At 32.0% G+C, this 21,831-nt stretch overlaps 3 protein-coding genes across 3 annotated transcripts in view; 1 reads left to right on the top strand and 2 right to left on the bottom strand.

Moving 5' to 3' along the window:
• Window positions 1-21,831, bottom strand: part of LOC108735960 (calcium-activated chloride channel regulator 4) — a 177,922-nt gene that overhangs the window by 148,488 nt on the left and 7,603 nt on the right. The window contains exon 2 of the mRNA XM_025981303.1: window positions 17,184-17,290. Within this exon, the coding sequence (XP_025837088.1) occupies window positions 17,184-17,290 (107 nt within the window). The remainder of the gene's footprint in view (window positions 1-17,183; window positions 17,291-21,831) is intronic.
• LOC108735987 (charged multivesicular body protein 2b) lies at window positions 10,122-11,305 on the top strand. The gene is made up of 5 exons (XM_018468236.2): window positions 10,122-10,293; window positions 10,359-10,450; window positions 10,515-10,812; window positions 10,867-10,973; window positions 11,036-11,305. Exons 1-5 carry the CDS (start codon window positions 10,257-10,259, stop codon window positions 11,147-11,149), a joined length of 648 nt encoding a protein of 215 aa, XP_018323738.1. The 5' UTR covers window positions 10,122-10,256; the 3' UTR covers window positions 11,150-11,305.
• Window positions 11,498-13,976, bottom strand: LOC108735977. The gene is made up of 2 exons (XM_018468223.2): window positions 13,610-13,976; window positions 11,498-13,509 (listed from the first exon to the last, which is right to left on the bottom strand). Exons 1-2 carry the CDS (start codon window positions 13,736-13,738, stop codon window positions 12,256-12,258), a joined length of 1,383 nt encoding a protein of 460 aa, XP_018323725.1. The 5' UTR covers window positions 13,739-13,976; the 3' UTR covers window positions 11,498-12,255.

The following is a 21,831-nucleotide window of genomic DNA, read 5'->3' on the forward strand; positions in this document are numbered from 1 at the left end:
AACAAATCAATAGAAGATATTCTGGCGCGATCTTATGGAACGAAGGTCATCACTTATTTTTAATAATTCGGATTCAAAAGTTATTATTTGAATGGTGCCGTAGTGTTTCCGCTGTACTGTTTCAATGCGCTCATCTGTGAGTAATGACCGGTTGCTCGATTCTTCTATATTTCGCCACCTCGGGTGGTCTGGCACCCCGGATCTTTAACCGTCAAGTCTTGCTTTTCACAAACGCATACGCAAAGACTGAACGTGTTTTCGTCCCAATCTCATTAAATACATACGTAAACAATTTTCAAAAGTTACTTAAGTAATGGTAAATATTGTTTATCTCGTCTAATGATTAAGCGCAGTGTAGTAGATGGCGCTAGAATCAGTTTGTATGTAGTATCCACGAAATCAGATAATTTAGGATGGAAGGAACAGTAAAATAAAAGGATATCGTAGATATTTGTGATGTTCGGTGACTTTTGAAGTGAAAATTTTGTAATCTGAAATAAACGAGACAGGTTCTGAGACACGAAAGGTAGTTGTAGACATATTGGAAGCATAAACAAGAGTTAAGAGATGTGGAGGTAGACCTAGATTAGAATACTGTTCACAAATAATTAAGGATGTGGGATGTTCTAGTTTCAAGGAAATGCGAAGATATGATTAGCTCAGGATAGATAAGAGTGGAGGTGCCCAACCAGTCCTAGGACTGACGATCTTATGATGATAATGCAGAATAAAAAATGATGGAATTTTTAAATATCATTCTTTTTAAAAATTAATGACGTGAATGCGTTCAAAATTCAAATAGGTCTTCAGCTCGAAGTCTGTACTTCCACTTCTTCGTATCTCAAACCAATCTTCGCATTTCTGGAAAACTAAAGTAATCTACACCTTTTTCCGAACAGTAATCTAACCTGGGTCTATCTCTACCACTCTTAGCATCCAATATGTTTACAACTAACCTTTCGTGTCTCAGAACCTATCTCAAATATTTCTTATTACAAAATATCCTCTCCAAAAGTCACCGAACTTCACTAATATATAATTCTAACATATTCCTTCTACTTGCTTCGTGCTCCTAATACTCCACGTTCCTACTCCTGAAATGTTGCTTCTTCTGTTAACATTGTTTCCAATGACATTCTCGGAGGTATTCCCCATCCTCCCAGATTTTATGTACGGAATGCTTTGCACCAGCGAACGTCATCATAAAAGTTTCAGAGAGTTGTACTCGTAGAAACTTTAATGATGAAAAAAAGTGTAGTACGTCAGAAATAATGAAGGTTTCTTCTACATTGTCGTAACACAGGTTAGCTTTATTTCATTATTCGGTCGTTAGAGGGTGCAATTCTCTTGAATCCAATGCATTAGTGAATTGTTTGAATTAACTTTACCAACGACAGATAACTTCATTTAATTTAACAACACAAAAATTCAAAATGTGTCTTGAATCTGTGTCTTGAGTAACTGCCTATAACATACCTACGGGTTATTTAGACGGCGTTTTTAAAAATATATGATTTAACCTTTTTTCTTTAGATTATACGGCAAAGGTATTAATCCATGGAGGTATGTCACATCTAAATAACAGATGTAATAGGAGGAAATGATGATGATGATTTAACTACGTAAGGGGGGAATTTAATAATTAACAGTTACACAGGCCGATCAAAGAGCAGCAAATTATGATGTTTAAGAATGAATCAGTTTTTGACGTAGCTGTAGGTACCACCTAAACGCTGATATTACTTTAAAAAGAAGACTTGAGGACGCTAAATTAAATATTAGGGTTATAAATAAAATCAATTTAATAATATAATATACATGCATTCTTGAGATCTTGAAAGCAAAAACAAAATATGTACGCACACCAAGTTTTTTTTTTGAACTTGGTAGGGGGTGGCCGGATACCTTTAACTTTGTTCACAACATTCACAACTAATTCCCACTGTGAGGGCCAGCCGTGCCCGTACCGAAAGTATTACATAAACAGACCACCTCTGATCCCCTGAAAACGTGAACGACCCTGTGAAGAGGGTAAATATTGACAAAAGGTATTTACCTCGGTAATTGTTACTGTCTTCTATTGTACTGTTCTTAGTATCTGCCAAATGTAGAATTGATGTGTTTGCAAAAGTAAAAGTTAAGAAAATCACAAATGCCAAACGAAAATTAAACATAAACTCAATCCTCCTCAGACCAGATTAAATTACATTTATACTTAAACTGTTATTTTGAATAGGTACCTACTAAGTATTTACTAAAAATTTTTCCTGCCCCCTGACCGTCTGGTAAGACTCCAGAGAACGCCTTCTTCAAATTGTTAACGTTAAAATCAAAATTTAATAATACAACTTTGAATCTGCCCGCCTTCTTGATCCCATTGTTCCTGAACGAATAAGGAAATTCAAATAAATTACAAATAACGTCCTTTAGCACATTTCTGGGAAGCACACCCTGTGCCAATTTATCTTGTAGTGTACGCCCCAGAAAATGGTAATCAACGATCCGCCCATCAAAAATCATTCTTGGTCTTCAGAATGCCCACAAGTACACCTTGCAAAGTCTACCTCAACATCTGCTCTCTTAACCGCATTAATAGCATAAGACATGGATATAGCTATTATGTTCTACCTTCTTTTCAGCCTTCAAGACGAAGACCAATAGGTGGTGCCTTTGCCCTTTTTAATACAAAATATCCATAATGTAGACTGTAGAGAATGCATTTTCGAAGAGAACCATCAAACTAACATATACCTGGATGGATCTCGCCTTCGTGGATTTTAAAACAGTACTTAAGTATTTGGATTACAATTTTCGAATTCTTTTAATTAACTTTATTAAAGTTGTACCCTTCATTTTAGCACATTCTAACTAAAGTGACACCCTGCTCGCTGCAAATGTTGCAGCTAGACTAAATTTAAATGATAGCGCATTAAATCACAAGCCTGAAGGGTTAATAAGAATGTCAGACAACTGAAACCTTTCGAGGGTAAAGACAAATCCGCTCAGTATACACAGACTATGTTATGGAAAACAGAAAAGTTAGGTTAATTGAATAGATTGGACATTTTCATAAATTTGAACTCAATTATTCGTGCTACACTGTTGTTTTACTGGTATAATTTAGAATTAAACGCTCAAGAAAGACGAAACTGAACAAGAGGCACAAATGTCTAATGGAAAACATGGCGGCAACCATGTTGTTCTGTCAGCAAAGCTGCCAACTGATTCGTCTAAAAAATAATGGCTACGTTTACATTTCAATGTGAATATTCGTCAAGAGGAATAATTGTTGCATTGGCATTACTTTTTCCTTGCAATGGCGTGATAAATCACGTGCATCAGTTATTGTTTTGTGCTAATTACAGTTACATATATCACCGCAGCCTATAACTATCCTTTTACTTTTAGATCTATCGATTAAATAGACGAGTGGTAGTTGGTAGTCGTTCCCTTTAGCACATTAAATGGTTCTTCCCGGTAAACCTGAATGGCTTTAAACATTCAAAGTGCAATCGAATAAGATGTATCGTTTTCGGTTTGGTGACTTGAATGTGTGTGTTTGCGAGCGGTTCCTTTGTTACGGTTAACCTTAGAAATCGGTAACAATGGCCGTGGTTGAATGCGTTAGTTATACCTCTGTCTAATGGAGGCTTGTGACTGCTTTTGTGCTAATCTGAGACTATTGTCGAAAGTGACCCAAAAGAAATCTTAAAAGATTTCGGCAAACATCATTCTAGGAACACATTACACCCGATTCAACGACTTCATACCCGTTTTTACTGGACAATGAACATATGTTATAAATCTATTTTAAATTTATGAAGTTGCTACGTATGTTTTAAATGCAACTTAAAGATGTTAATTTTAAATATTTAAAGATTATTATGCAAAGAAGATTATCTCTAATCATCGAAATCCTTCAATACAGTATTCACCATTGTGGTTTCTTTAGATCCAAACTGGAAATGGTAATTTGAAACTTAATCAAATTTCTCACACCTCCTAACGTTTTCCAATTTTACTAGAATAAACGGAAATTATTCAGCTTCACATCCAAATTGTAATTATTAATTTAAAATCATTTAGTTAACGAGATTCCTGAATCAGAACTCTCAAGAAGAAGAACTTTCTAACTAGGGTAATTGCAGGGAACATTCTTATCTAAAAAGAAAACACCAAATACCGTTAAGATCTTTTACGTAGGTGCTTCATTAGGGGAAAATCCAGTTTTCCCAAATTAATCAAAGATAAACTTTCTACCAAACAGCGAGCACAAAAACACAAAAGAAAAGTATTTTTTTCAACGAACCCCGAACAAACATTGTCTAGTAAAGTTTTATAAGTATTTGTTTACTTAATTAGCAGAGAATCTTTGTTAGCTAAAAAGGCATTCAAGAAACTTTCATAGTTTTGATCATACAATACAAAAGAACGTAATAGTGGGTCTATTGATTCAGTAACAATAAGACGTTCTATAAATTTATATACCATGTTATTGTTTAGTAAATAAAAATCTAAAGCACAATCTTTTCCAAATAGGCGCACCTCTAAATCGTGATGAAAATTGTTTTCTATTTCTACAAGTGTTTAACTATTTGGTGAATTAGAAAAGGAAAATGACTTGCGGTTTTTAAATTATTAAAAACTATGATAACGCCAATTTTTCAAACACGATTTTCCATGACATTTGCGTCAACTATGTAATCAATTTGAACGAACCTTAATAATAAATAACATACCGACAGCCTTTTAAATTACAAGTGGTAGTAACCACTCAACAAATTTTTATACGCTTCAATAGTGAAAGATTTCCATTGGAACCAAATTTTCGTTCTCGATAAATGATGAAGTTATTATGCAATAAGTCTAAATTGAGAAAAAGGAGCAGTAGAAGATAGAATGTTGGGGCGACCCTTGTTTCATGTACTAACTGAAACCTCTAAATCGAGTCTAAATAACTACTAACGAAGCACGATAAACTAGCATTGCATTAGTCTATGTAGTAAGATTAGTACAGTCTTCACTTTGGCATCACGTCTGAGTTAATAAAAACAGAGCCATGCCCAATCGAAATTTGTGAGGATTGAAAGAAGAGAACGAAATACAAAATGATGTTATTGACCATGCTGCTTCTGACTTCCATTCAGAAATAAAGAAGAAGATAATCTCATAAGATCGTTAGAAATTATAGAATGGGTTAGAACGAAATAAAGTCTTAAAGACTTTGTATGAACTTAAAATCTATCCCGTTCTGATAGTGGTACCAATTCTTGGAACTTAAAAGATATAGCTCAAAAACTTAATAGTTCCAAATTGGTATGGACACGTTTCAGACATTGATGACAAGCAATCTTTTGCAACTCTAAATATTTCCTTTCTTTACAAGACGAAATAACAAAATGCGAACTGTACATGTTTGTATATAGCATTGTTTTGCAACCGTGCTCCACAAGTATCATCTCTCACACGACTTGCACATCGTGACTGCACCTCGTGGTATTAAAGACCAGCTACACCGCAACTTTTCGCGTTCGTGGCGAATCTAATTAAGAACATCTTCAGCCCGGAGCGCAGCCTATATTTTACCACTCGATACCCTTACTTCCAAAGAACGAACGAAATACCACCGGCTGCGGCTATGGCCTTATCAACCAGTCAGGGCACCACATCGTGACCATTTCTCAGCCGCAGCCATCTTGGCTCTTATTTGAACTTAGCATTTGCCACAATTGTTACTCGTTACATCTATTATGTTTGCTTTTGCTTCATTTTTGCTCGCTCGACATCGGTTCATCCTTTATATGTTTTTTACATTTCTGTTTCTTCTGCTGTCTCTCATAAAAATGAGCAAGAGAAATTGCCTTCTAAATTTTCAATGGTTACACAACTTTGAAGATTGGATCGTATCTAATTTTAAGACCAAGAAACGTAAGAACATTGCAGAGTAAAAAGAAATATGCTACAGAGAAACCAAGTTATGTTAAAAGATATGGGCATACGTTGAGTAGTTCAAATGCACCAAAAGATTAAAGTTTTCTCTGGGTTGTAGTGGTGTCGTCACACACAGAGTTAGCTATACGAAAGGAATTCCGAAGGGGGGAAGAACAAAACTCATAGCTATGTTTTGAAAGTTTAACAAGTTTAAGGTTATCGTCCATATTTACAAAATTTTCGCAACTCTGACACAAATCATTGCGAATATTTATGAGTTTTCAAAACTAGTCGTGCACTCATTTGTCATAACCTTCAATTTAGAAACGTTAGAGGGTGTAATTCGGTAGCGCCTTTGAGGAAGACGTCGACTATCAATTGGTATTTAACTAGGCGTCTGATGAGAGCGTAAGTTGTCAATTTTCCCTGTCTCTTCCCTCCTTTTCCCCGTCAATGTTTCTCCTCGCTAATCACAAAGCATCGAGCTTAATTAATGCGCGCGTTTTAAATGTCCCCCCGAGGCATTTAAACTCGAATTAATCACAGGCAAAAGTGTGCAGTCTTCGACGTCCATTTATTATTAATTTCCTCTGGGCAGGCAGCAGCGAGTAAAATTTTAACGAGTGACTGACAAAATTTATTACAGGTCACGGCACACAAACGCCCATATAGTACCAAAATGACCTCTGCATAGGTATACCTATAGGTATCTACAATAATAATGCGATGCATCGTAACGTTCCAAAAGACTACGTCATCGAAAAGGAGTGAAAACCAAATTGCCTACAAAAGGACAAGCGCCTATAAACCTGATTGAATTTAACGAAATTAGCTTCACCGCTAAAGGCACGAAATTGGTTATCGCTCACAAGAATCATGACTATGTCCAAAGTTAATAAGCCGATATGTAAAAATGGATAATTGGTTTACAATAAAACGATTTCTGTATTTTTACTGCGTGCCGTTTTACAGACCCATTATGGTATAATTAATGGCCTAAGAAGGGCGTCCATTTTTAATACTTTAGAAAAAATTCATAGGGATTATAGTTAAAATACCATGAATGTAGCCACAGCAACAAAACGAAACAAAATAATATTACCTATGATGCTTTTTATCCTTTTTTAATCACAAATAAAATAAATAGGAAAAATCCCTTTGAAGACCAGTTTATAGCAAAAGTCCAACTATCATCAGTACTAAGACTGATTGGACATGCACCTCTTACTCCTATCCTGAGCTTATTTTCGCATTTCCCCAATACTAGAACAACCCACATCCTTTACTATTTGCGAACAGTAATCTAATCTAGGTCTACCTCTACCCCTCCTAACTCCCATTTCTGCCTCTTATATGTTTCTGACTAGACCTTCATGCCTGAGGTAAAGGTACTTAACAAAAAAACCAAAGGACCCTTAACAGATTGCAGAGCATATGCATATATTTTACAGTCATTTCACTTTATGTGATTTTGGAACTTCACTGCAGGTTTGCAAGGTCTTCAATGAGACAGGGAAAGACAAATACTTAAATTTTTTTATGTTTGATTGAAATAATTAACAATTACACAGGGCGATTCTCGATTTGAAGTCGGTGAATATAATTCATGAAATCTTTAAAATAAACTTATGGATGTTCATAAAATTTAAGGAGCAGCAAATTCTGATGTTTAAGAATGAATCTGTTTTTGACGTAGCTGTAGGTACCACCTAAACGCCGATATTACTTTTCGGTATATACTGCCCCCCTCCCTTTGTTGCCTAAAAAATCCATTTAATTTTACGACAACATAAAAGCTGTACCTGGAATTTTCAACAATAACTTTCAGCTTCAAATACACATGAGATAATTCTAGATGAGCGCCGCATGATACTCAAGAAAAAAATCCTATTTCAATCGCAGTATCTCCATCTTTAGTATGTAATACCGCGGCAGATGCGTCATCATTCGTAATAAATACCACAAGTCATCATTCAGCAGAATGTCCAAACAAAACTAAATTGTAACCAAAACGTTTCGACCTTTTATGTCATAGATCTATTATACTCGAATCAACCGTGATTACCTGAAGAAACAGAGCCTGCTTTATATTATATGTATCCTCCGAGATTAATTAACTGATAAAAAACAGTCAACTGACTTTCAAAACTCTACAAGCCGATAATCTAAAACCGCACGATCTTGAATTGGGTTTAAAAGATTCGAAGCCTAAGCTAGAAAGTAAAATATGAGAGTTTTCATTAAAAGAAATCAAAGGGCTGTAAATTTTTCAAACATTTCTCTTATCATCAACAATTTGCTGTAACATTTGCAGTATAAAATAAAAAGCTTTCGTGAAATTACTAAGAGAGCAAAGGTATTTATTAAGCTTTGAGAAATAACAGTACCGTAAAAAGGTACGTAGAATCTCATGGTACCAACGCTTTTAGAGTGCGACGTCAAATAAGTACTTTTCGGCATTATTTTTGCTAAAATATGTAGAATACATTAAACATAAAAAAGCGCACGTGAAATTATTGGGAGATAGAAGGCAATTACTAAGTTCTGAGAAGTGATAGTTACGTAAAAAAGTACGTAGAATCTCATGGTACCAACAGTTTTAGAGTGCGACGTCAAATAAGTACTTTTCGGCATTATTTTTGCTAAAATATGTAGAATACATTAAACATAAAAAAGCGCACGTAAAATTATTGGGAGATAAAAGGCAATTACTAAGCTCTGAGAAGTGATAGTTACGTAAAAGAGTACGGAGAATCTCATGGTACCACCAGTTTTAGAGTGCGACGTCAAATAAGTACTTTTCGGCATTAATTTTCTAATACATGTAAGATAATGTAAACATAAACAGCAATCGTGAAATTTATTAGGCTTTGAGCATTACGTTTCACACACCTCCCTTCGAATTCAAGGGCATTATGACTAAAGGTACTTACACAATTAACCCTACACCAGATACCAATAATACAACGGTCTATTTATCAACACCCGATGACGATAAATCAAATTATTCTTAGTTCGTTCACTGTCATAATTATTGTGAACGTCGAAACAGAAGTTGTGAAAAATGGACGGCTGTCGTGCACGAACTCCTTTCATAAATCAGCTCATGAAGCCCCGTCCTTCTCTTATTTTTTTCTAGTAAACATAATAAAGCCTTCGATGTTGTGTTTCAAGAACCCGGCTGACGGCAGGGGGTCCACCAAGTGGTGTTTGCCTCCTGTGGAGTCCCCGCGCACCGAATGTAATTTGTGCGGTTGTTTTCGAGAATTTACATGGCTCCAGTCGCTTCACGTATTCTCTAATGAGCCTTTAGACGCTTTTTAATACCAGATAAACATCCAATTTGTATTGTGGTCGTTTTGCTGTTATCCGATTTAACTTTACTTTACGACTTCACCAAAATTCCGAAAAAACAACCACCGGCAATCTGCTACTGAATTTACTATCGCATAGGGTACAAAACCGTTTCCATATTATCAATAACTAATGTTTTTTAATCCAAAATAGTTACTTTAGTTTAAAAAAAAGGATAAGTGCAAGTTTTTTGAATTAAATATTAAAGACGGAATTGAAATTTTATCATATATTTAAATATGAAAGATGTCGAGTCAACCATTAAAAATACAAGACGATTAAGAATGTCCTTTGTCAATCCTGGTACATTTTTAAACGAATATATGAAATTAAGAAAAAGATGATTCCCAAGGGTTCCTCAGTATCTTTTCCGCACGGAACCTTAATAGTAGTAAGTCTCGAAAACAAAGGAACTCCCCCTAAACTTAATCTAGATAATTATTGAAACTGGAAATGCTTCTTATTCACGTTTAAGCTCAGACAGTTAATTATTATTACTTTAAACATTGCAGTTATTAGCAATAAAATTAATAAAAATTAATTATTTAGCAAATGAATTGAATTTATATTTTCAGACTTATTAATTCAATGACCATATATCCTTCTAATGATCGAGCAAAACATACAATAAATTTTTATTGTTGTTAAAATAAACACTACGTATAATAAAATCACTATTTTAAAAATTCAAATAAAATCTAAAAAGACTATGCTGGTGACCTCTAGGTACAAGCAACTGAAACAAAATAAAATTTTCGGCCATCTTTGAACCTTTTAGCGCCATCTGCTGTGAAACAGTTGCAAATATCTAAATTCGTTTCGGGACATTTCGGAACGTTCGGGGCTTTACATAGTTATGACCCGTTATGAATCATAGATAATTTTACTTTTGCAATATTTGTATAGTTTAATAAAACAAAAACATCAATTTTTAAACAAAATTTAGTATATTTAATTAAATTACTACAAAAATGTTTAGTTGGTTTGATTCAAAACCTGATCCCAAAGGTAAGAACAATAATTTGAGGTTAAAACATTTCAAAATTTAAAAACAATTCCTTAATTAATTTTAGAAGAACAACGCAAAATAGATAGGGAATTAAGAAAAGTTGAAAGGGATATGGAAAGGGATCGAAGAAAATTGGAATTTGAAGAGAAAAAATTGGTATAACATCTTAAAAGCTTCATTGCATTTTAGGGCTCCTGTAGTAATTATTTGTAATATGTAGGAACAAGAGATAAAGAAGGCAGCAAAAGAGGGCAACAACGATGCCTGCAAGTCATTAGCACTACAGTTAGTTCAATTACGTAAGCAAAAAACAAGATCTTATGCAGCATCAGGAAAAATTAAAAGTGTTGGCTACCAAAATAAAGCAATGGGCGCTAATTTAAAATTGGCTGGGGCTATGAATGTTGCTGGCAAAACCATGTCTGATATGAACAAGATAATGAAACCTGAGCAAATTGCAGCAAACGTGAATGCATTCTCTAGAGAAGCAATGAAAATGGATATGACCGAAGAAATGAGTATGTCAATACAGTGAGACTATTAGGAGGCACTAATTGTAACATTTTTTTCAGTTAATGATACTTTAGATGATATACTGGATGATTCAGATGATGAAAAAGAAAGTGCAAACATTATCAACAGTGTTTTAGATGAAATTGGTATAGAAATAAGTGGAAAGGTAAGAAATTTAATCATAATTAATTGCAATAGTATTATGAAACAATGAATTTTACTTTACAGATGCGTCAAGCACCAGAACCTTCTTCTGATAGAATTGGGGGCACATCTAAAGATAAGAGCCGTGATATCTCTGATGAAGAATTGATGGCCCAACTTGCAAAGCTTAGGGGTTGAATTCATTTTCAGTACACTTGTTAGTACATCATTCCTTGTTCAGGCAATATTTACCAATTTTTTAAAAGAACTATGCCCTGCTTTTAGATTAAATATTCCTCAAATTATGTAGTATACACACACAGAAAATGAGTATTAAAAGTATTATTATCTGTATGTGTGCCTTATCAATTTTTATAACAGATCTAACATCTATTGTGAAGTATTTGTTGTTTTTTGTAATTATTAATATAGCATGTATGTAGAAACTTTGATGTTTTTCAATAAATAATTTGTAAGAATTAATAGTTTTCTATCTACTTAAAACAATATAGTAAAGCTGAAAAAGGGATTTGGAAAGAAAATACCTACAAATACAGACTTTAATAAAATAAATTAAAGTTAAATAAATATAGGAAAGCTAAATTTAAAAGGCAGTTGACATATTCTATAAGGTAAACCACAAAATAATGTAAACCACAAATTGCGTAGGTACATCAGAAAATGCTTTTGTTGCAAGTCTTAATACATTATGAGCAATATGTACCATAGCTGCAAATTAAGAAACTGACAAACAAAAATGAGGCAGTACATTACAGTTTACATAAATATCACACAATTATACAGGGAAGTTTACTATAGTACATAAACACCCTGTGGGCATAAAAAGCAAGACTAGCAATGTAGTATGATCAAAAGACTAGGGATTTATCTGAAGAGGATTTATAATAAATCCCCCAACCACTGACTCCCCTAAGAAAGACAACTACATCAGATCCGAATATCAAATCCTCTTCAGATATACTTTGGAGTATACTAAAACTACCATTTATTTACCCGTTTTACAATTAGCATAGTATGTACAAAAATTGTTTATTAATGAACTAAACTAAAAGTGTTTTCACCTGTATTACTTCTACATGTAACTATTTTTAGGCAATTTACAAACAAAAGTAAAACATACATTCCAAAATATAAAAATATAATAAATATTATTTGAAAAACTCGACAGTTGAAGACGTAAATGTGGGCCAAAGTAGAAGAACATTAATATACAGTTTCAAAGAACAACAAAATCTATTTTACAATTTTCTTAATCATAAGTACATACAATATATCTTTGGAACTCATGGTACAGCCTTTTCAGGGGTTTCTGTCCTAGTACGCAAATTATACCTTGCTTGGACTCTTAAAAAAGAACTATTACTATTACTTCTACTACTATTCATCGTATTTTCGCTATTTAAGCTGCTGTTATTACTAATTGTTTCCTTTAATGGCCTATTGTAGAAGCCAGAAGAAACTGTTGGACTCTTGTATCTTTTTATATCTGGTACTTTCCCTATTTCATCGGTTGTTACAAATGATTTTGGTGAATCGATCTTACCATTTATTACAGTATTTCTTCTAAAGCTCAAACTATTTTCACTTATATTTGAATAGACAGATTCATTTAAAGCATTATTTTTATTCCTAGTACTATCATCTATGTTTTCAAGTAAAATTAAATGTTGTTTTCGAATTTCTTGCAACAAAACGTAACATTCATAATTTAAATCTTTAAAAGTGAAAGCTTTGTAAGTTACAATTACAAAAGACACAATGGAGAAAATATAACGACAAGTCCAAATGTACCAATTCATATCCTGGTGTACTATATTAATATTCTTATCAGATATAAGTGAAGACAATTTCAATGTTATCAAACGTTCTAAGCACACATTTAAAAACAATAAGAAGAAAATGGGGAATCTAGCACCGAAAGTTCGAGGACTGGCAGTGAAAAATAAAATCAAAATGATAGCAAACAAATAAAAGACTATTGTATCTAGCCAGGAAACTTCACCTATCAACCAAGACTGCAAATTATTTAAACTATTTGTCATTAGTTTCAATATTTCTTGATGATCCCTTGTTGAAGTGTAAAACTCCTCCATAACTTTCTCCAATGACTTTCCATAATTAAGAAGCCTCTCTTGTAACTCTAAGCTCTCTTGCTGACCCTTTAAAAGTTTCTCTTGGTTTTTAGCTGAAGACAGAAGCTGTTTGCCAACTTTCAAAGTGTTTTCAGCTATTGTTTCATGCCACACCTGACCACGTAGAAACCAGCAAATATTCTGGGTGTGTGTGTAGAATTCTGTGTAAACATTAAAGGCCCTGTCTGACATGCTATTGATACATATAGCTTTTAGGTTTGGTTTTTTGTTTAGTTCACAGTTGTATGTCTCATGCCCAGACATCTCTAGGAAACAATTAGTTAAATGTAAGGCCATATCACTCTGTACTTCTTCAGTTAATGCCCGACATCCATCCTCAACATGTTCAATAGCTGCCTTCCAACAAGGTCCATACTGAGGGAGACTACCTCTTTCCCTTAACATCTACAAATTCACACCATAACATACTGCTCTCGTTCTCAGCAAAATTTAAAGGTTATAATAACATTAACATCAATAATACTAATTTGAATACTGGTAGTACCTGATATTGATTTCTTCCTTGTTCTAGCATTTCCTGAGATATTTGAGCAAAAACATAAAAGAATTCTTCAAAACCAAAAGCACAAACCACTATCAAAAACAGTAAACATTGATAAGCCTTTCCAAACATTTTGAGACGTTGCAAGTTTCAAAGATCAATACCGATTATTATGTGAACCACAATTTAAAACTGCGTTATTTTTGGTATCTAAATGCATAATAATAATAGGTTTTATAATAAATTTCCTTGAACCAAAATTATCTGGTTTTTAAAAATTCAAACATTAACTGACGTTTACCACAGAACTTGACAAGTAGTTGAAACCACAGAGAACAATTTAAGATACGTTCAAAAATCTGATAGAAACTTAACAAACTTCACAAAATCAAAACACTAAGGGCTAAGGGTAAAATAAAATAAATCTACTTTGATAAGTCTAAACCATTATGGTCAGTTTGTGAACTGATACAATAATGACGTTAAAAAAACCTTTATACTCTCAAGTGCTTTGGTTTTAACAAAAAGGAACGATATGATAAAAGTAATGTTTTAATCAACATACAATTAAACTAAAACTACTAATATATGAATGAACTATCAATAATCAATTACTTCTAAACTCCTCTACTACGTTTTGTATCATTTTATTGATAATATAGCAATCCTACTCTACCGGTGCCTTTTATGGTACCAAAACTGTAATCAAGTGTTTTGTTAACATAAAAGTGGCAAACAACAAGTAACTGAAACTAAAATCATCATTTTGAGAGCATAATTATTGTTTTAGCTATTCTATATGTAGTATTTTCAATGAGCAGAATAAATATAATTAAAATGCTTCCAAAAGCAATGATTTACATCTCAAAAACACAAGACATTAGGAAAATACTATAGTGTTTTACATACAATAATTTACAAGGTGATTGATTATTCATTAGTGGGTGTGCCAAAGACTAAATATAAAAACGAAAAACAAGAAAGAGAGAATGTTACGTGCTGGGTTTTATATTACACATTAAGAAGTTTAAAATATATATCTACAATTTAATACATTTCCGAGGTATAACAATATCTAATTTAATTGCACTTTGTGCTGTGTAATTAATCATAAGATGTATTTATATTCATAAGGCACCTAGGCCATAAAAATGTAAATAATACAGTTTTATTGTGACAGCAAGAAAAAAATTAAAGCGAATACAATACTAAATATGCCTAGGCTGTTTATATAATGAAATTTAATAAAATGTATCTAAAAAAAAATTTATTGTCTGAATACCACCTACAACCTAAGTTACAAAAGTGTACATTATAATTTATTGACCGTACTGCCACATTTTTTGTTTTTCATAAAATAAATAAAAATCAAAATACTTCTGTACTATCATCAACTAAACGTGCAATAATTTTTTTAATGAATTAAATGGAAATTTTGAATTTATCTCGTGTTTGCCACTGGTCATAGCATGTAATGGCAAATGATATAAATGTTGAATAAAGGCGTTCAACAAGGAATTCCCCAAGGTTGACACATTGTCAACAACCTTTAAATTTTTCGTAATTGTCTACGTTAATTTCACATTGGCTAAACCATTAAATTAGTGTTTTGTATTGGTAGGTGCCCATTGCCCAGGTAGGTACCTATGGTACCCAAAGTGCCTTCAGTACGACACGACAATAATAACGTCTTACATAAGTGCAATGCCATAATTAAAAATTGGTCTGAGCACGCTTTGGTCGGTGCTAATACGACTAACTTCCCATTAGATAATACAGTTATTGTAAAGTACATTCGTTTCTAAAGTTTGAAAAAAACGCGGCACAATAATAAATAACAAACAATGTTTGAGAGTTCGTCATTTTATAAACCCATAAGAAACAGTATTTCGTCTGAGAAAACCGAATTGATAGAGTACTTGCATCAGTCAATTGGTAAATACTATTTTTTATTGTTTATCGATTGTTTATAACAATTCATTTTGTTATAAACAAATTTTTATTATAATATGTTATTATAATATGTTATTCCCTGTCTTGAATAATGATATTTCGTTATTATTGATTCCGTAACTTCATTGTTGTGATTAGATTAGAACGTATTTTAATTAAATTGTTTGTAATTAATTCGTTTTTTTTTTTATAAAAAAAAAACGGCTTGACCGATTTCGTTCAAATTTCTTTCAGATCTTCATTATGATAATATCTTTCGAAAAAATTTTGGTTGAGGGCGATATCTCAATCCGTTCTTGAGATATCGAAAACGAAAAAAATGCTGACATACGAACGTACGTACGTACATACACACATCATCAAAAAAATTGGCTAGCATGCTACTAATATGTTAAAACGTGGAAATATAATGAAAATTCCGATTTCACTTTTCGACCCAATTACAATAACTTCCTAATGGGAAGTTAATAATAACAAAACACAAAAAGTAGCGTGTCAAGGATCTAGGAAATCCATCTGACTGTAACTATTTTACATGTAGGCACATACATACTTAAAAGTATCTGTATTCCGTAAGTGAACTTAGAACAAAAGACAATACAGGATGTGTTCGTACATTAAGCCACACTTATTTATGTAGAATAATCTTGTTGACAATTCGCATTTGGAAGATTGGTAGGTACCTCCATTATAACAGCCAATTCTCAACGTATCATTAACATCCTGACCACATACGTACTTAATTAGTACTACATGGCACATATGCTCCACGCATCGTTTATTTGTTTGTTTATTTTGCTCGCACGTGTTATAACAAACTCTGCCTTTTTACATATTTTACACTAACATATGTTTTTGCATATATGTTTGAAATTGTTTTCAAGTCTATTAATTTATTGATAATATAATCTGTCACTCGAAGTTTCTTTTGAAACTTTTGCTTGTACCTTTGCGGCCATCTTGTTATACTTAAGGGTTGCTAACAAAATTAAGAACGCCATAAAATGTACCTAATTAATTGTGTTGCTTTTTTTTCAATCAATGTTTTGGATTTCAATGGTTGTAAATATTTCTTTAGATTTCTGTTTCTTAAAAATGTACATTTTCTGAACAAAATTAAACGTGCCATAAAATGGCTCCAACACTAACCTGAGTTTGCGATTTTTCTGATATTTCCGGTAATTTTTAAAAGTATTTTTATCGTTTTGGTAATTGAGCAGAATGAGTAAATAGTATAATGATCATCTAAAAATGACCACATGCCAAAAACTCCTTATAAAATCGAACTTTGTAGTGTTGCACAAAAAAACTGTGAAAAATTCTTTTGTTACCAAAAATGATTCCCAACTTTGATCTTTTATTGAATGACGAAGTAAATACACACTCTAAAACGTGTTTTAACCAACACATGATCCAAAAGATATCTGATAACTGTGTCGAACAAAATAATGTTTGATTAATGACAGTTTGAACCTTTGCTGCCATTTTGTATTACTCGATTTTATACTCAGTAATACCAATTAACAATAAAAGCAGTATTCCTTTAAGTCTATTAGATTGTAGATACCTTCACCTAATTATTTTTAAGTTTGTTTCTAGAATGCATTAAAAAATCTTAACTTACTTTGTCGAACAAGGCAAAATTGGATATTGTCACCTGTGTATCACAAAGTGCCTGGTGTAGCAACTTCCAAAAGCTTTTCGTTGTACTGGACCTTGCTGCTATCACAACTGAAACAATGATAACCATTAATTTATTATATATTTATTCTCAATTCATTAAAAGTACCACGTAGTAAATAAAGTGTGGAAATAAACTAATGGATGGAGTATCACTGTAAAAAGGGTTGCAAGGATTTACTTCAACACAATTATTATTTTACTTTACCAAATAATAATTCCAATTACAAACCGCCTAATTAATAAATTTACAACAGTTGGTACCTTTTAATGGCACTTAAACTTCTAGTCCCATAGATTATATTACAGATTATGTTTCAATATTTAATTAGATAAATAATTAAGCAAAATATATTCAAACTAATCCCAAAATAAGCCATTTACTAACTAACGACATATTTTTTATTGGAGCCACGAACATAATGTTACATTTTTATGAATTTATACTGCAGATAAAAATAAACAACCATATAATGAATAGAATTTCCGTTATGAATTCGAAATAGGTAATCGTAACTTAGTTTTCATAATCTACCAGTGCATCTTTATAACAATGCATGTATATATGTCCCTATTTTGCAATGTTTTTTTTTCACGCATCAAAAACTGCATTTCTTTCAAGGAGATTAATTCAATTGACCTCCAATAAAAATCTGTACATAATATCATACATTTATTTGTTAAAGGTGTATGAATTTAAATAAAAATGGAAAATGAAATGTACTATTTTGTAAGAAACAAAATTCCCTTATTCTTATAGCCCCTAAGGGAGCGATCAAGAATTAGCCCCCGCCCCCTTCCTTCTTATAAGAAAAAATAAGAAAATTGTGGATTTTTTCCACTATATAATTATTCAAGATTAAGACATCATTATTCAAGGTCAAAAAACTTCTTTCAAATTGAATACTTATAATAGGATCGTAAATCTTGGACGAAGATGGAACCAACGGGAAGTTTCCGAAAATAATACGATCATGCGATAAAGCTGTATGTCAATATAGGAAAGCTGATATAAACAGTACTAAAACAAGAAAACTAAACAATGATGTAAATTACTTGAAATTGTTAATTTAAGAAGACTTCAGCATTATTATACATAATGTTTATAACTTACCCCTCTTTCTACAGGACAGACAGACATAAGTTTTTCAAAATTTCATTACCTATCCCCTCTCCTAAAACACTTCCCTTTGTTTTTTACATATCTTTTTTAAGGGGGTCAGCCAATTTCCACTCTCTCTTATCATTTCACTACACTCATCTCAATCCCTACTTTCATTACATTTTCCCAATACATGCAGCAACATTTTCTTTCCTATTTCACATATTCCATGCCAGTTTTCATCGTCCGCTAGCCAAAACTTGCATTCTCCACATTCATTTCCAATGCTAAGCCTTGCTATTATATTTATCTCTTTTTTTTCTTTTAAAAAAGTACCCTGAACTACAATCCCTTTGCCAATGTTCCAAAATACAGGCCTTTATATGCACTCTACGTATCTTAGCTTTTCAATATTTCTCGGATCATCATTTCGTTAAACCTAACCCTTAACATTTCACCTACACACTTTCCCATTCTTCCCCACTCATTTAACTATTCCTAATTTAATTTTAATTCCTCTCTTTCCTTTTCATTTCTAAAATCCTACTCCTATGACCTGCTTTTAATTTCTCTTAAAAAGACTTTCGGGCGTGCCCTTCCACCAGCTACTAATGCTGATGGGTGGGCATTCCCTCAGGACTACGCTGGAGGGTAGAAAAGGAAGGTCCTCTTTAGCCTTCTTTTAGGAATCCTGGGAATGGGTGGATAGTGGTTGAAGTGAGAAGGATGAAATGGATCAAATGAAGACAGAAGAAGAAGTTTAATTAATTATTTAATAGTTTTTATTTTACATAAGATCTATGGACTTCCCCTCTCTTCTTATAACAGTAAAATTATAAAAAATTGAACTCCTCGACTGCCTTCGGCAGCTTACGTAAACTTTTAAAATAAATACCTAAAAAATACTTTTTTATTTTATGACTAAGTTGCTAAATAATTAGTACACTGATTTACTTTTTTTATAACAATAGGAAATAGAAACGCCCTAAAATACAATAATAATGTTGTGTTCGCTTTTTATAAATGCAAGTCGGTATAATATCCATATAGCTGCACGTAAACCACAAAAGCTTATTCAGTTTCTCTATCAGTTAAATCTGGCCTCTAATTAAGTTAAGCGAAGGAATGCAAACAAAAAGTTATAATTTATACGAGTAAATAAACTACTGCGAATACAAAAAGTTCTACAATATTGTACAAATCAGTTTGAAGTGCTACGCCATACGTAATTCCACAAATAATATCTTTTTTATAGCTTGATATAAAACATTTTGCAAGCTTCACAAACGTGAAAATATAGTTTGGACTTCTATGCCATTTTCAAATGAAATTGAGTTTATAGAAAAAGATATGTTGTAGATAAATTGTAGAAATCGACATGTCATTTATATAGGACCAACTGGAAGGCATTTGAAACACAGATTAGAAGAACATAAAAAAATGTTTTTTCAAAAAGAAGTGTAAATTTAGATACCTTTAATAACAACAATTAAGGAAGTGTATTATAAAATTGTTTCACCAACTGGCTACTAGCAGCATACTTTCTGCAAACACTCTTCGTAAATTTAAGGACTCATCAATAAGTACAGCATTATGATTAACTTTTTAATTCTTAACATCATGTATAATTTAAGAAAAAAGTTACCTGCATTTATAAACAAAAGTCGACCTTTACAATAAAACCACAAAAATGATTTTTAATTTACTAAAAAGCATAACAATAATTGTGTACTATTTTTTCATCCCTTTGCTCTTTTTCAGATTTACCGTTACCGATCAATAGAACAACAATTAATGTTGTTTATATTAATTACCATTATTCACATACCTGTTTACTTGATAGACAATATATTCACGGTTAAATATTTCTTAAGTTAAACAAAAAATAGTTAGGAATTTCTTATTTTGCTTGAACTAGACGAAAATTTACAAAAAGTAAAATAATTATTACTTATAGGAATGTAGTAGACAATCATAATGTATTAATTACAAAAATAAATAAATGGGTAGATACAAAATCGATATCCTCAAAATCCTCATTTCAATTTTTGTCAAATCACGCACGATGATTTGCCATTGTTTAAAAGTTAATGTAATTTAACAACAGTTTAAAGAAAACACATAAGCTATTATATGCATATATGTATAATGGCATCTTCCTTTCCTAATAATTACAATAAGAATTAAAGAACGTGAGTTTTCATAACTTACATTCAAAATAAAGCAAATTTTAGCTATTGTATCTAATTGTTGTTATTGTAATACGTTTACAGATTAGGAAGGCCGCAAATAACATGCTATTGTTTACTAAACAATAAAAATAAATGTCGAGACTACTGAGGAGGTTTCAGGAACAGGGTTTTGTGTTTAGTGTCTTTACTGATGATTAAATTATTTCTAGTTAGACAATTTTAAACTTCCTAAAGTATTTGGCATAATTACGTAAAAATTTTTAAGTTTATCAATATAAAACGATCAATAACAAATTTTCACCAAATTTATTAAGTCGACAAAGAGAGTATGAAGATTACTAATATGATCTAAGCAATTTTTTAATCAATAATAAATATTTTCTGTTATTTTTGTGATGCAACATACAATGGGCAAAGCAGTATGTCAATTAAAAAACGAATTACAGAACACCCTATACAAATCTATAGTTATAAGTACACTAAAAACCAGAAAACTTGGAAATTAAGAAGGTCTTTCGTAATACTACAAATTTGATAAATAGTCAAACCACGTCCTTAATTACTTTTCATTATAAAAAATCCTTAAAATTACAGATTTAATACATAAATATTGAGAAAATCAGAAGAAATTTATTTGCAAAGCAAAGCGAGCTTAATTTTTGTCCCCTAATATCTGTTCTTTTACGACAAACAAATGAGTCAATAAATTTAATGAGTTCAATTTTTATTCCTTAAGTATGACATCCGTAGAAGAATATGGGATAGATGGATCAAGTCAGCAGGTGGGAGAGGTGCAAGGTTACGGTCAGTATACCTGCCAGGTATATAAAAGATATATTTGTAGGGGGCCGCACTTTGTGCGTGTTATAGTTAGTTATTAGACAAAGACAAAAAAGGTGGTACAATGTTTGATAATAAAATTCTGGTAAGTACATGCTTAGGCACTCAAATATTAAATAAAAAATGATAAATAAATTCATTTAAATTGCAAATTTGCAAAAAAAATTGGATTAAAAATGATTCCAAACTGAAATGTTTTTTTATCTTTTCGATTATAGTAATTGCTGTTGTATGCATATAAATAATTTCATAATTAAGTAGAATTCGAAGTAAATTGGATCGAATTAGTTACGGAAGTGTTCGTACCTAAAAGTATTGTTTATAAAATGAATAAAAAAAATATTGTCATGTCTCAAACTTTTTAAACAGCAACATTATCTTCAGGTGATGATACTAAACTATTAGTTACAATTAAGATGTTTCAAAAATTATGAATCTTAAAAATTTATAGTATTATT

The sequence above is a fragment of the Agrilus planipennis genome, unplaced genomic scaffold (genome assembly GCF_000699045.2).
Source record: "Agrilus planipennis isolate EAB-ADULT unplaced genomic scaffold, Apla_2.0 scaffold5, whole genome shotgun sequence".
Taxonomy (NCBI): domain Eukaryota; kingdom Metazoa; phylum Arthropoda; class Insecta; order Coleoptera; family Buprestidae; genus Agrilus; species Agrilus planipennis.

Bases quoted from the DNA above. Each gene is read 5' to 3' on its own strand.
- LOC108735977 (XM_018468223.2), bottom strand. From the start codon at position 13,738: ATGTTTGGAAAGGCTTATCAATGTTTACTGTTTTTGATAGTGGTTTGT. The intron at 13,510-13,609 runs GTACTACCAGTA...GTGAATTTGTAG, and splicing joins AAGGAAGAAATCAATATCAG to ATGTTAAGGGAAAGAGGTAG.
- LOC108735987 (XM_018468236.2), top strand. From the start codon at position 10,257: ATGTTTAGTTGGTTTGATTCAAAACCTGATCCCAAAG. The intron at 10,813-10,866 runs GTATGTCAATAC...CATTTTTTTCAG, and splicing joins GGATATGACCGAAGAAATGA to TTAATGATACTTTAGATGAT. The intron at 10,974-11,035 runs GTAAGAAATTTA...TTTACTTTACAG, and splicing joins GTATAGAAATAAGTGGAAAG to ATGCGTCAAGCACCAGAACC.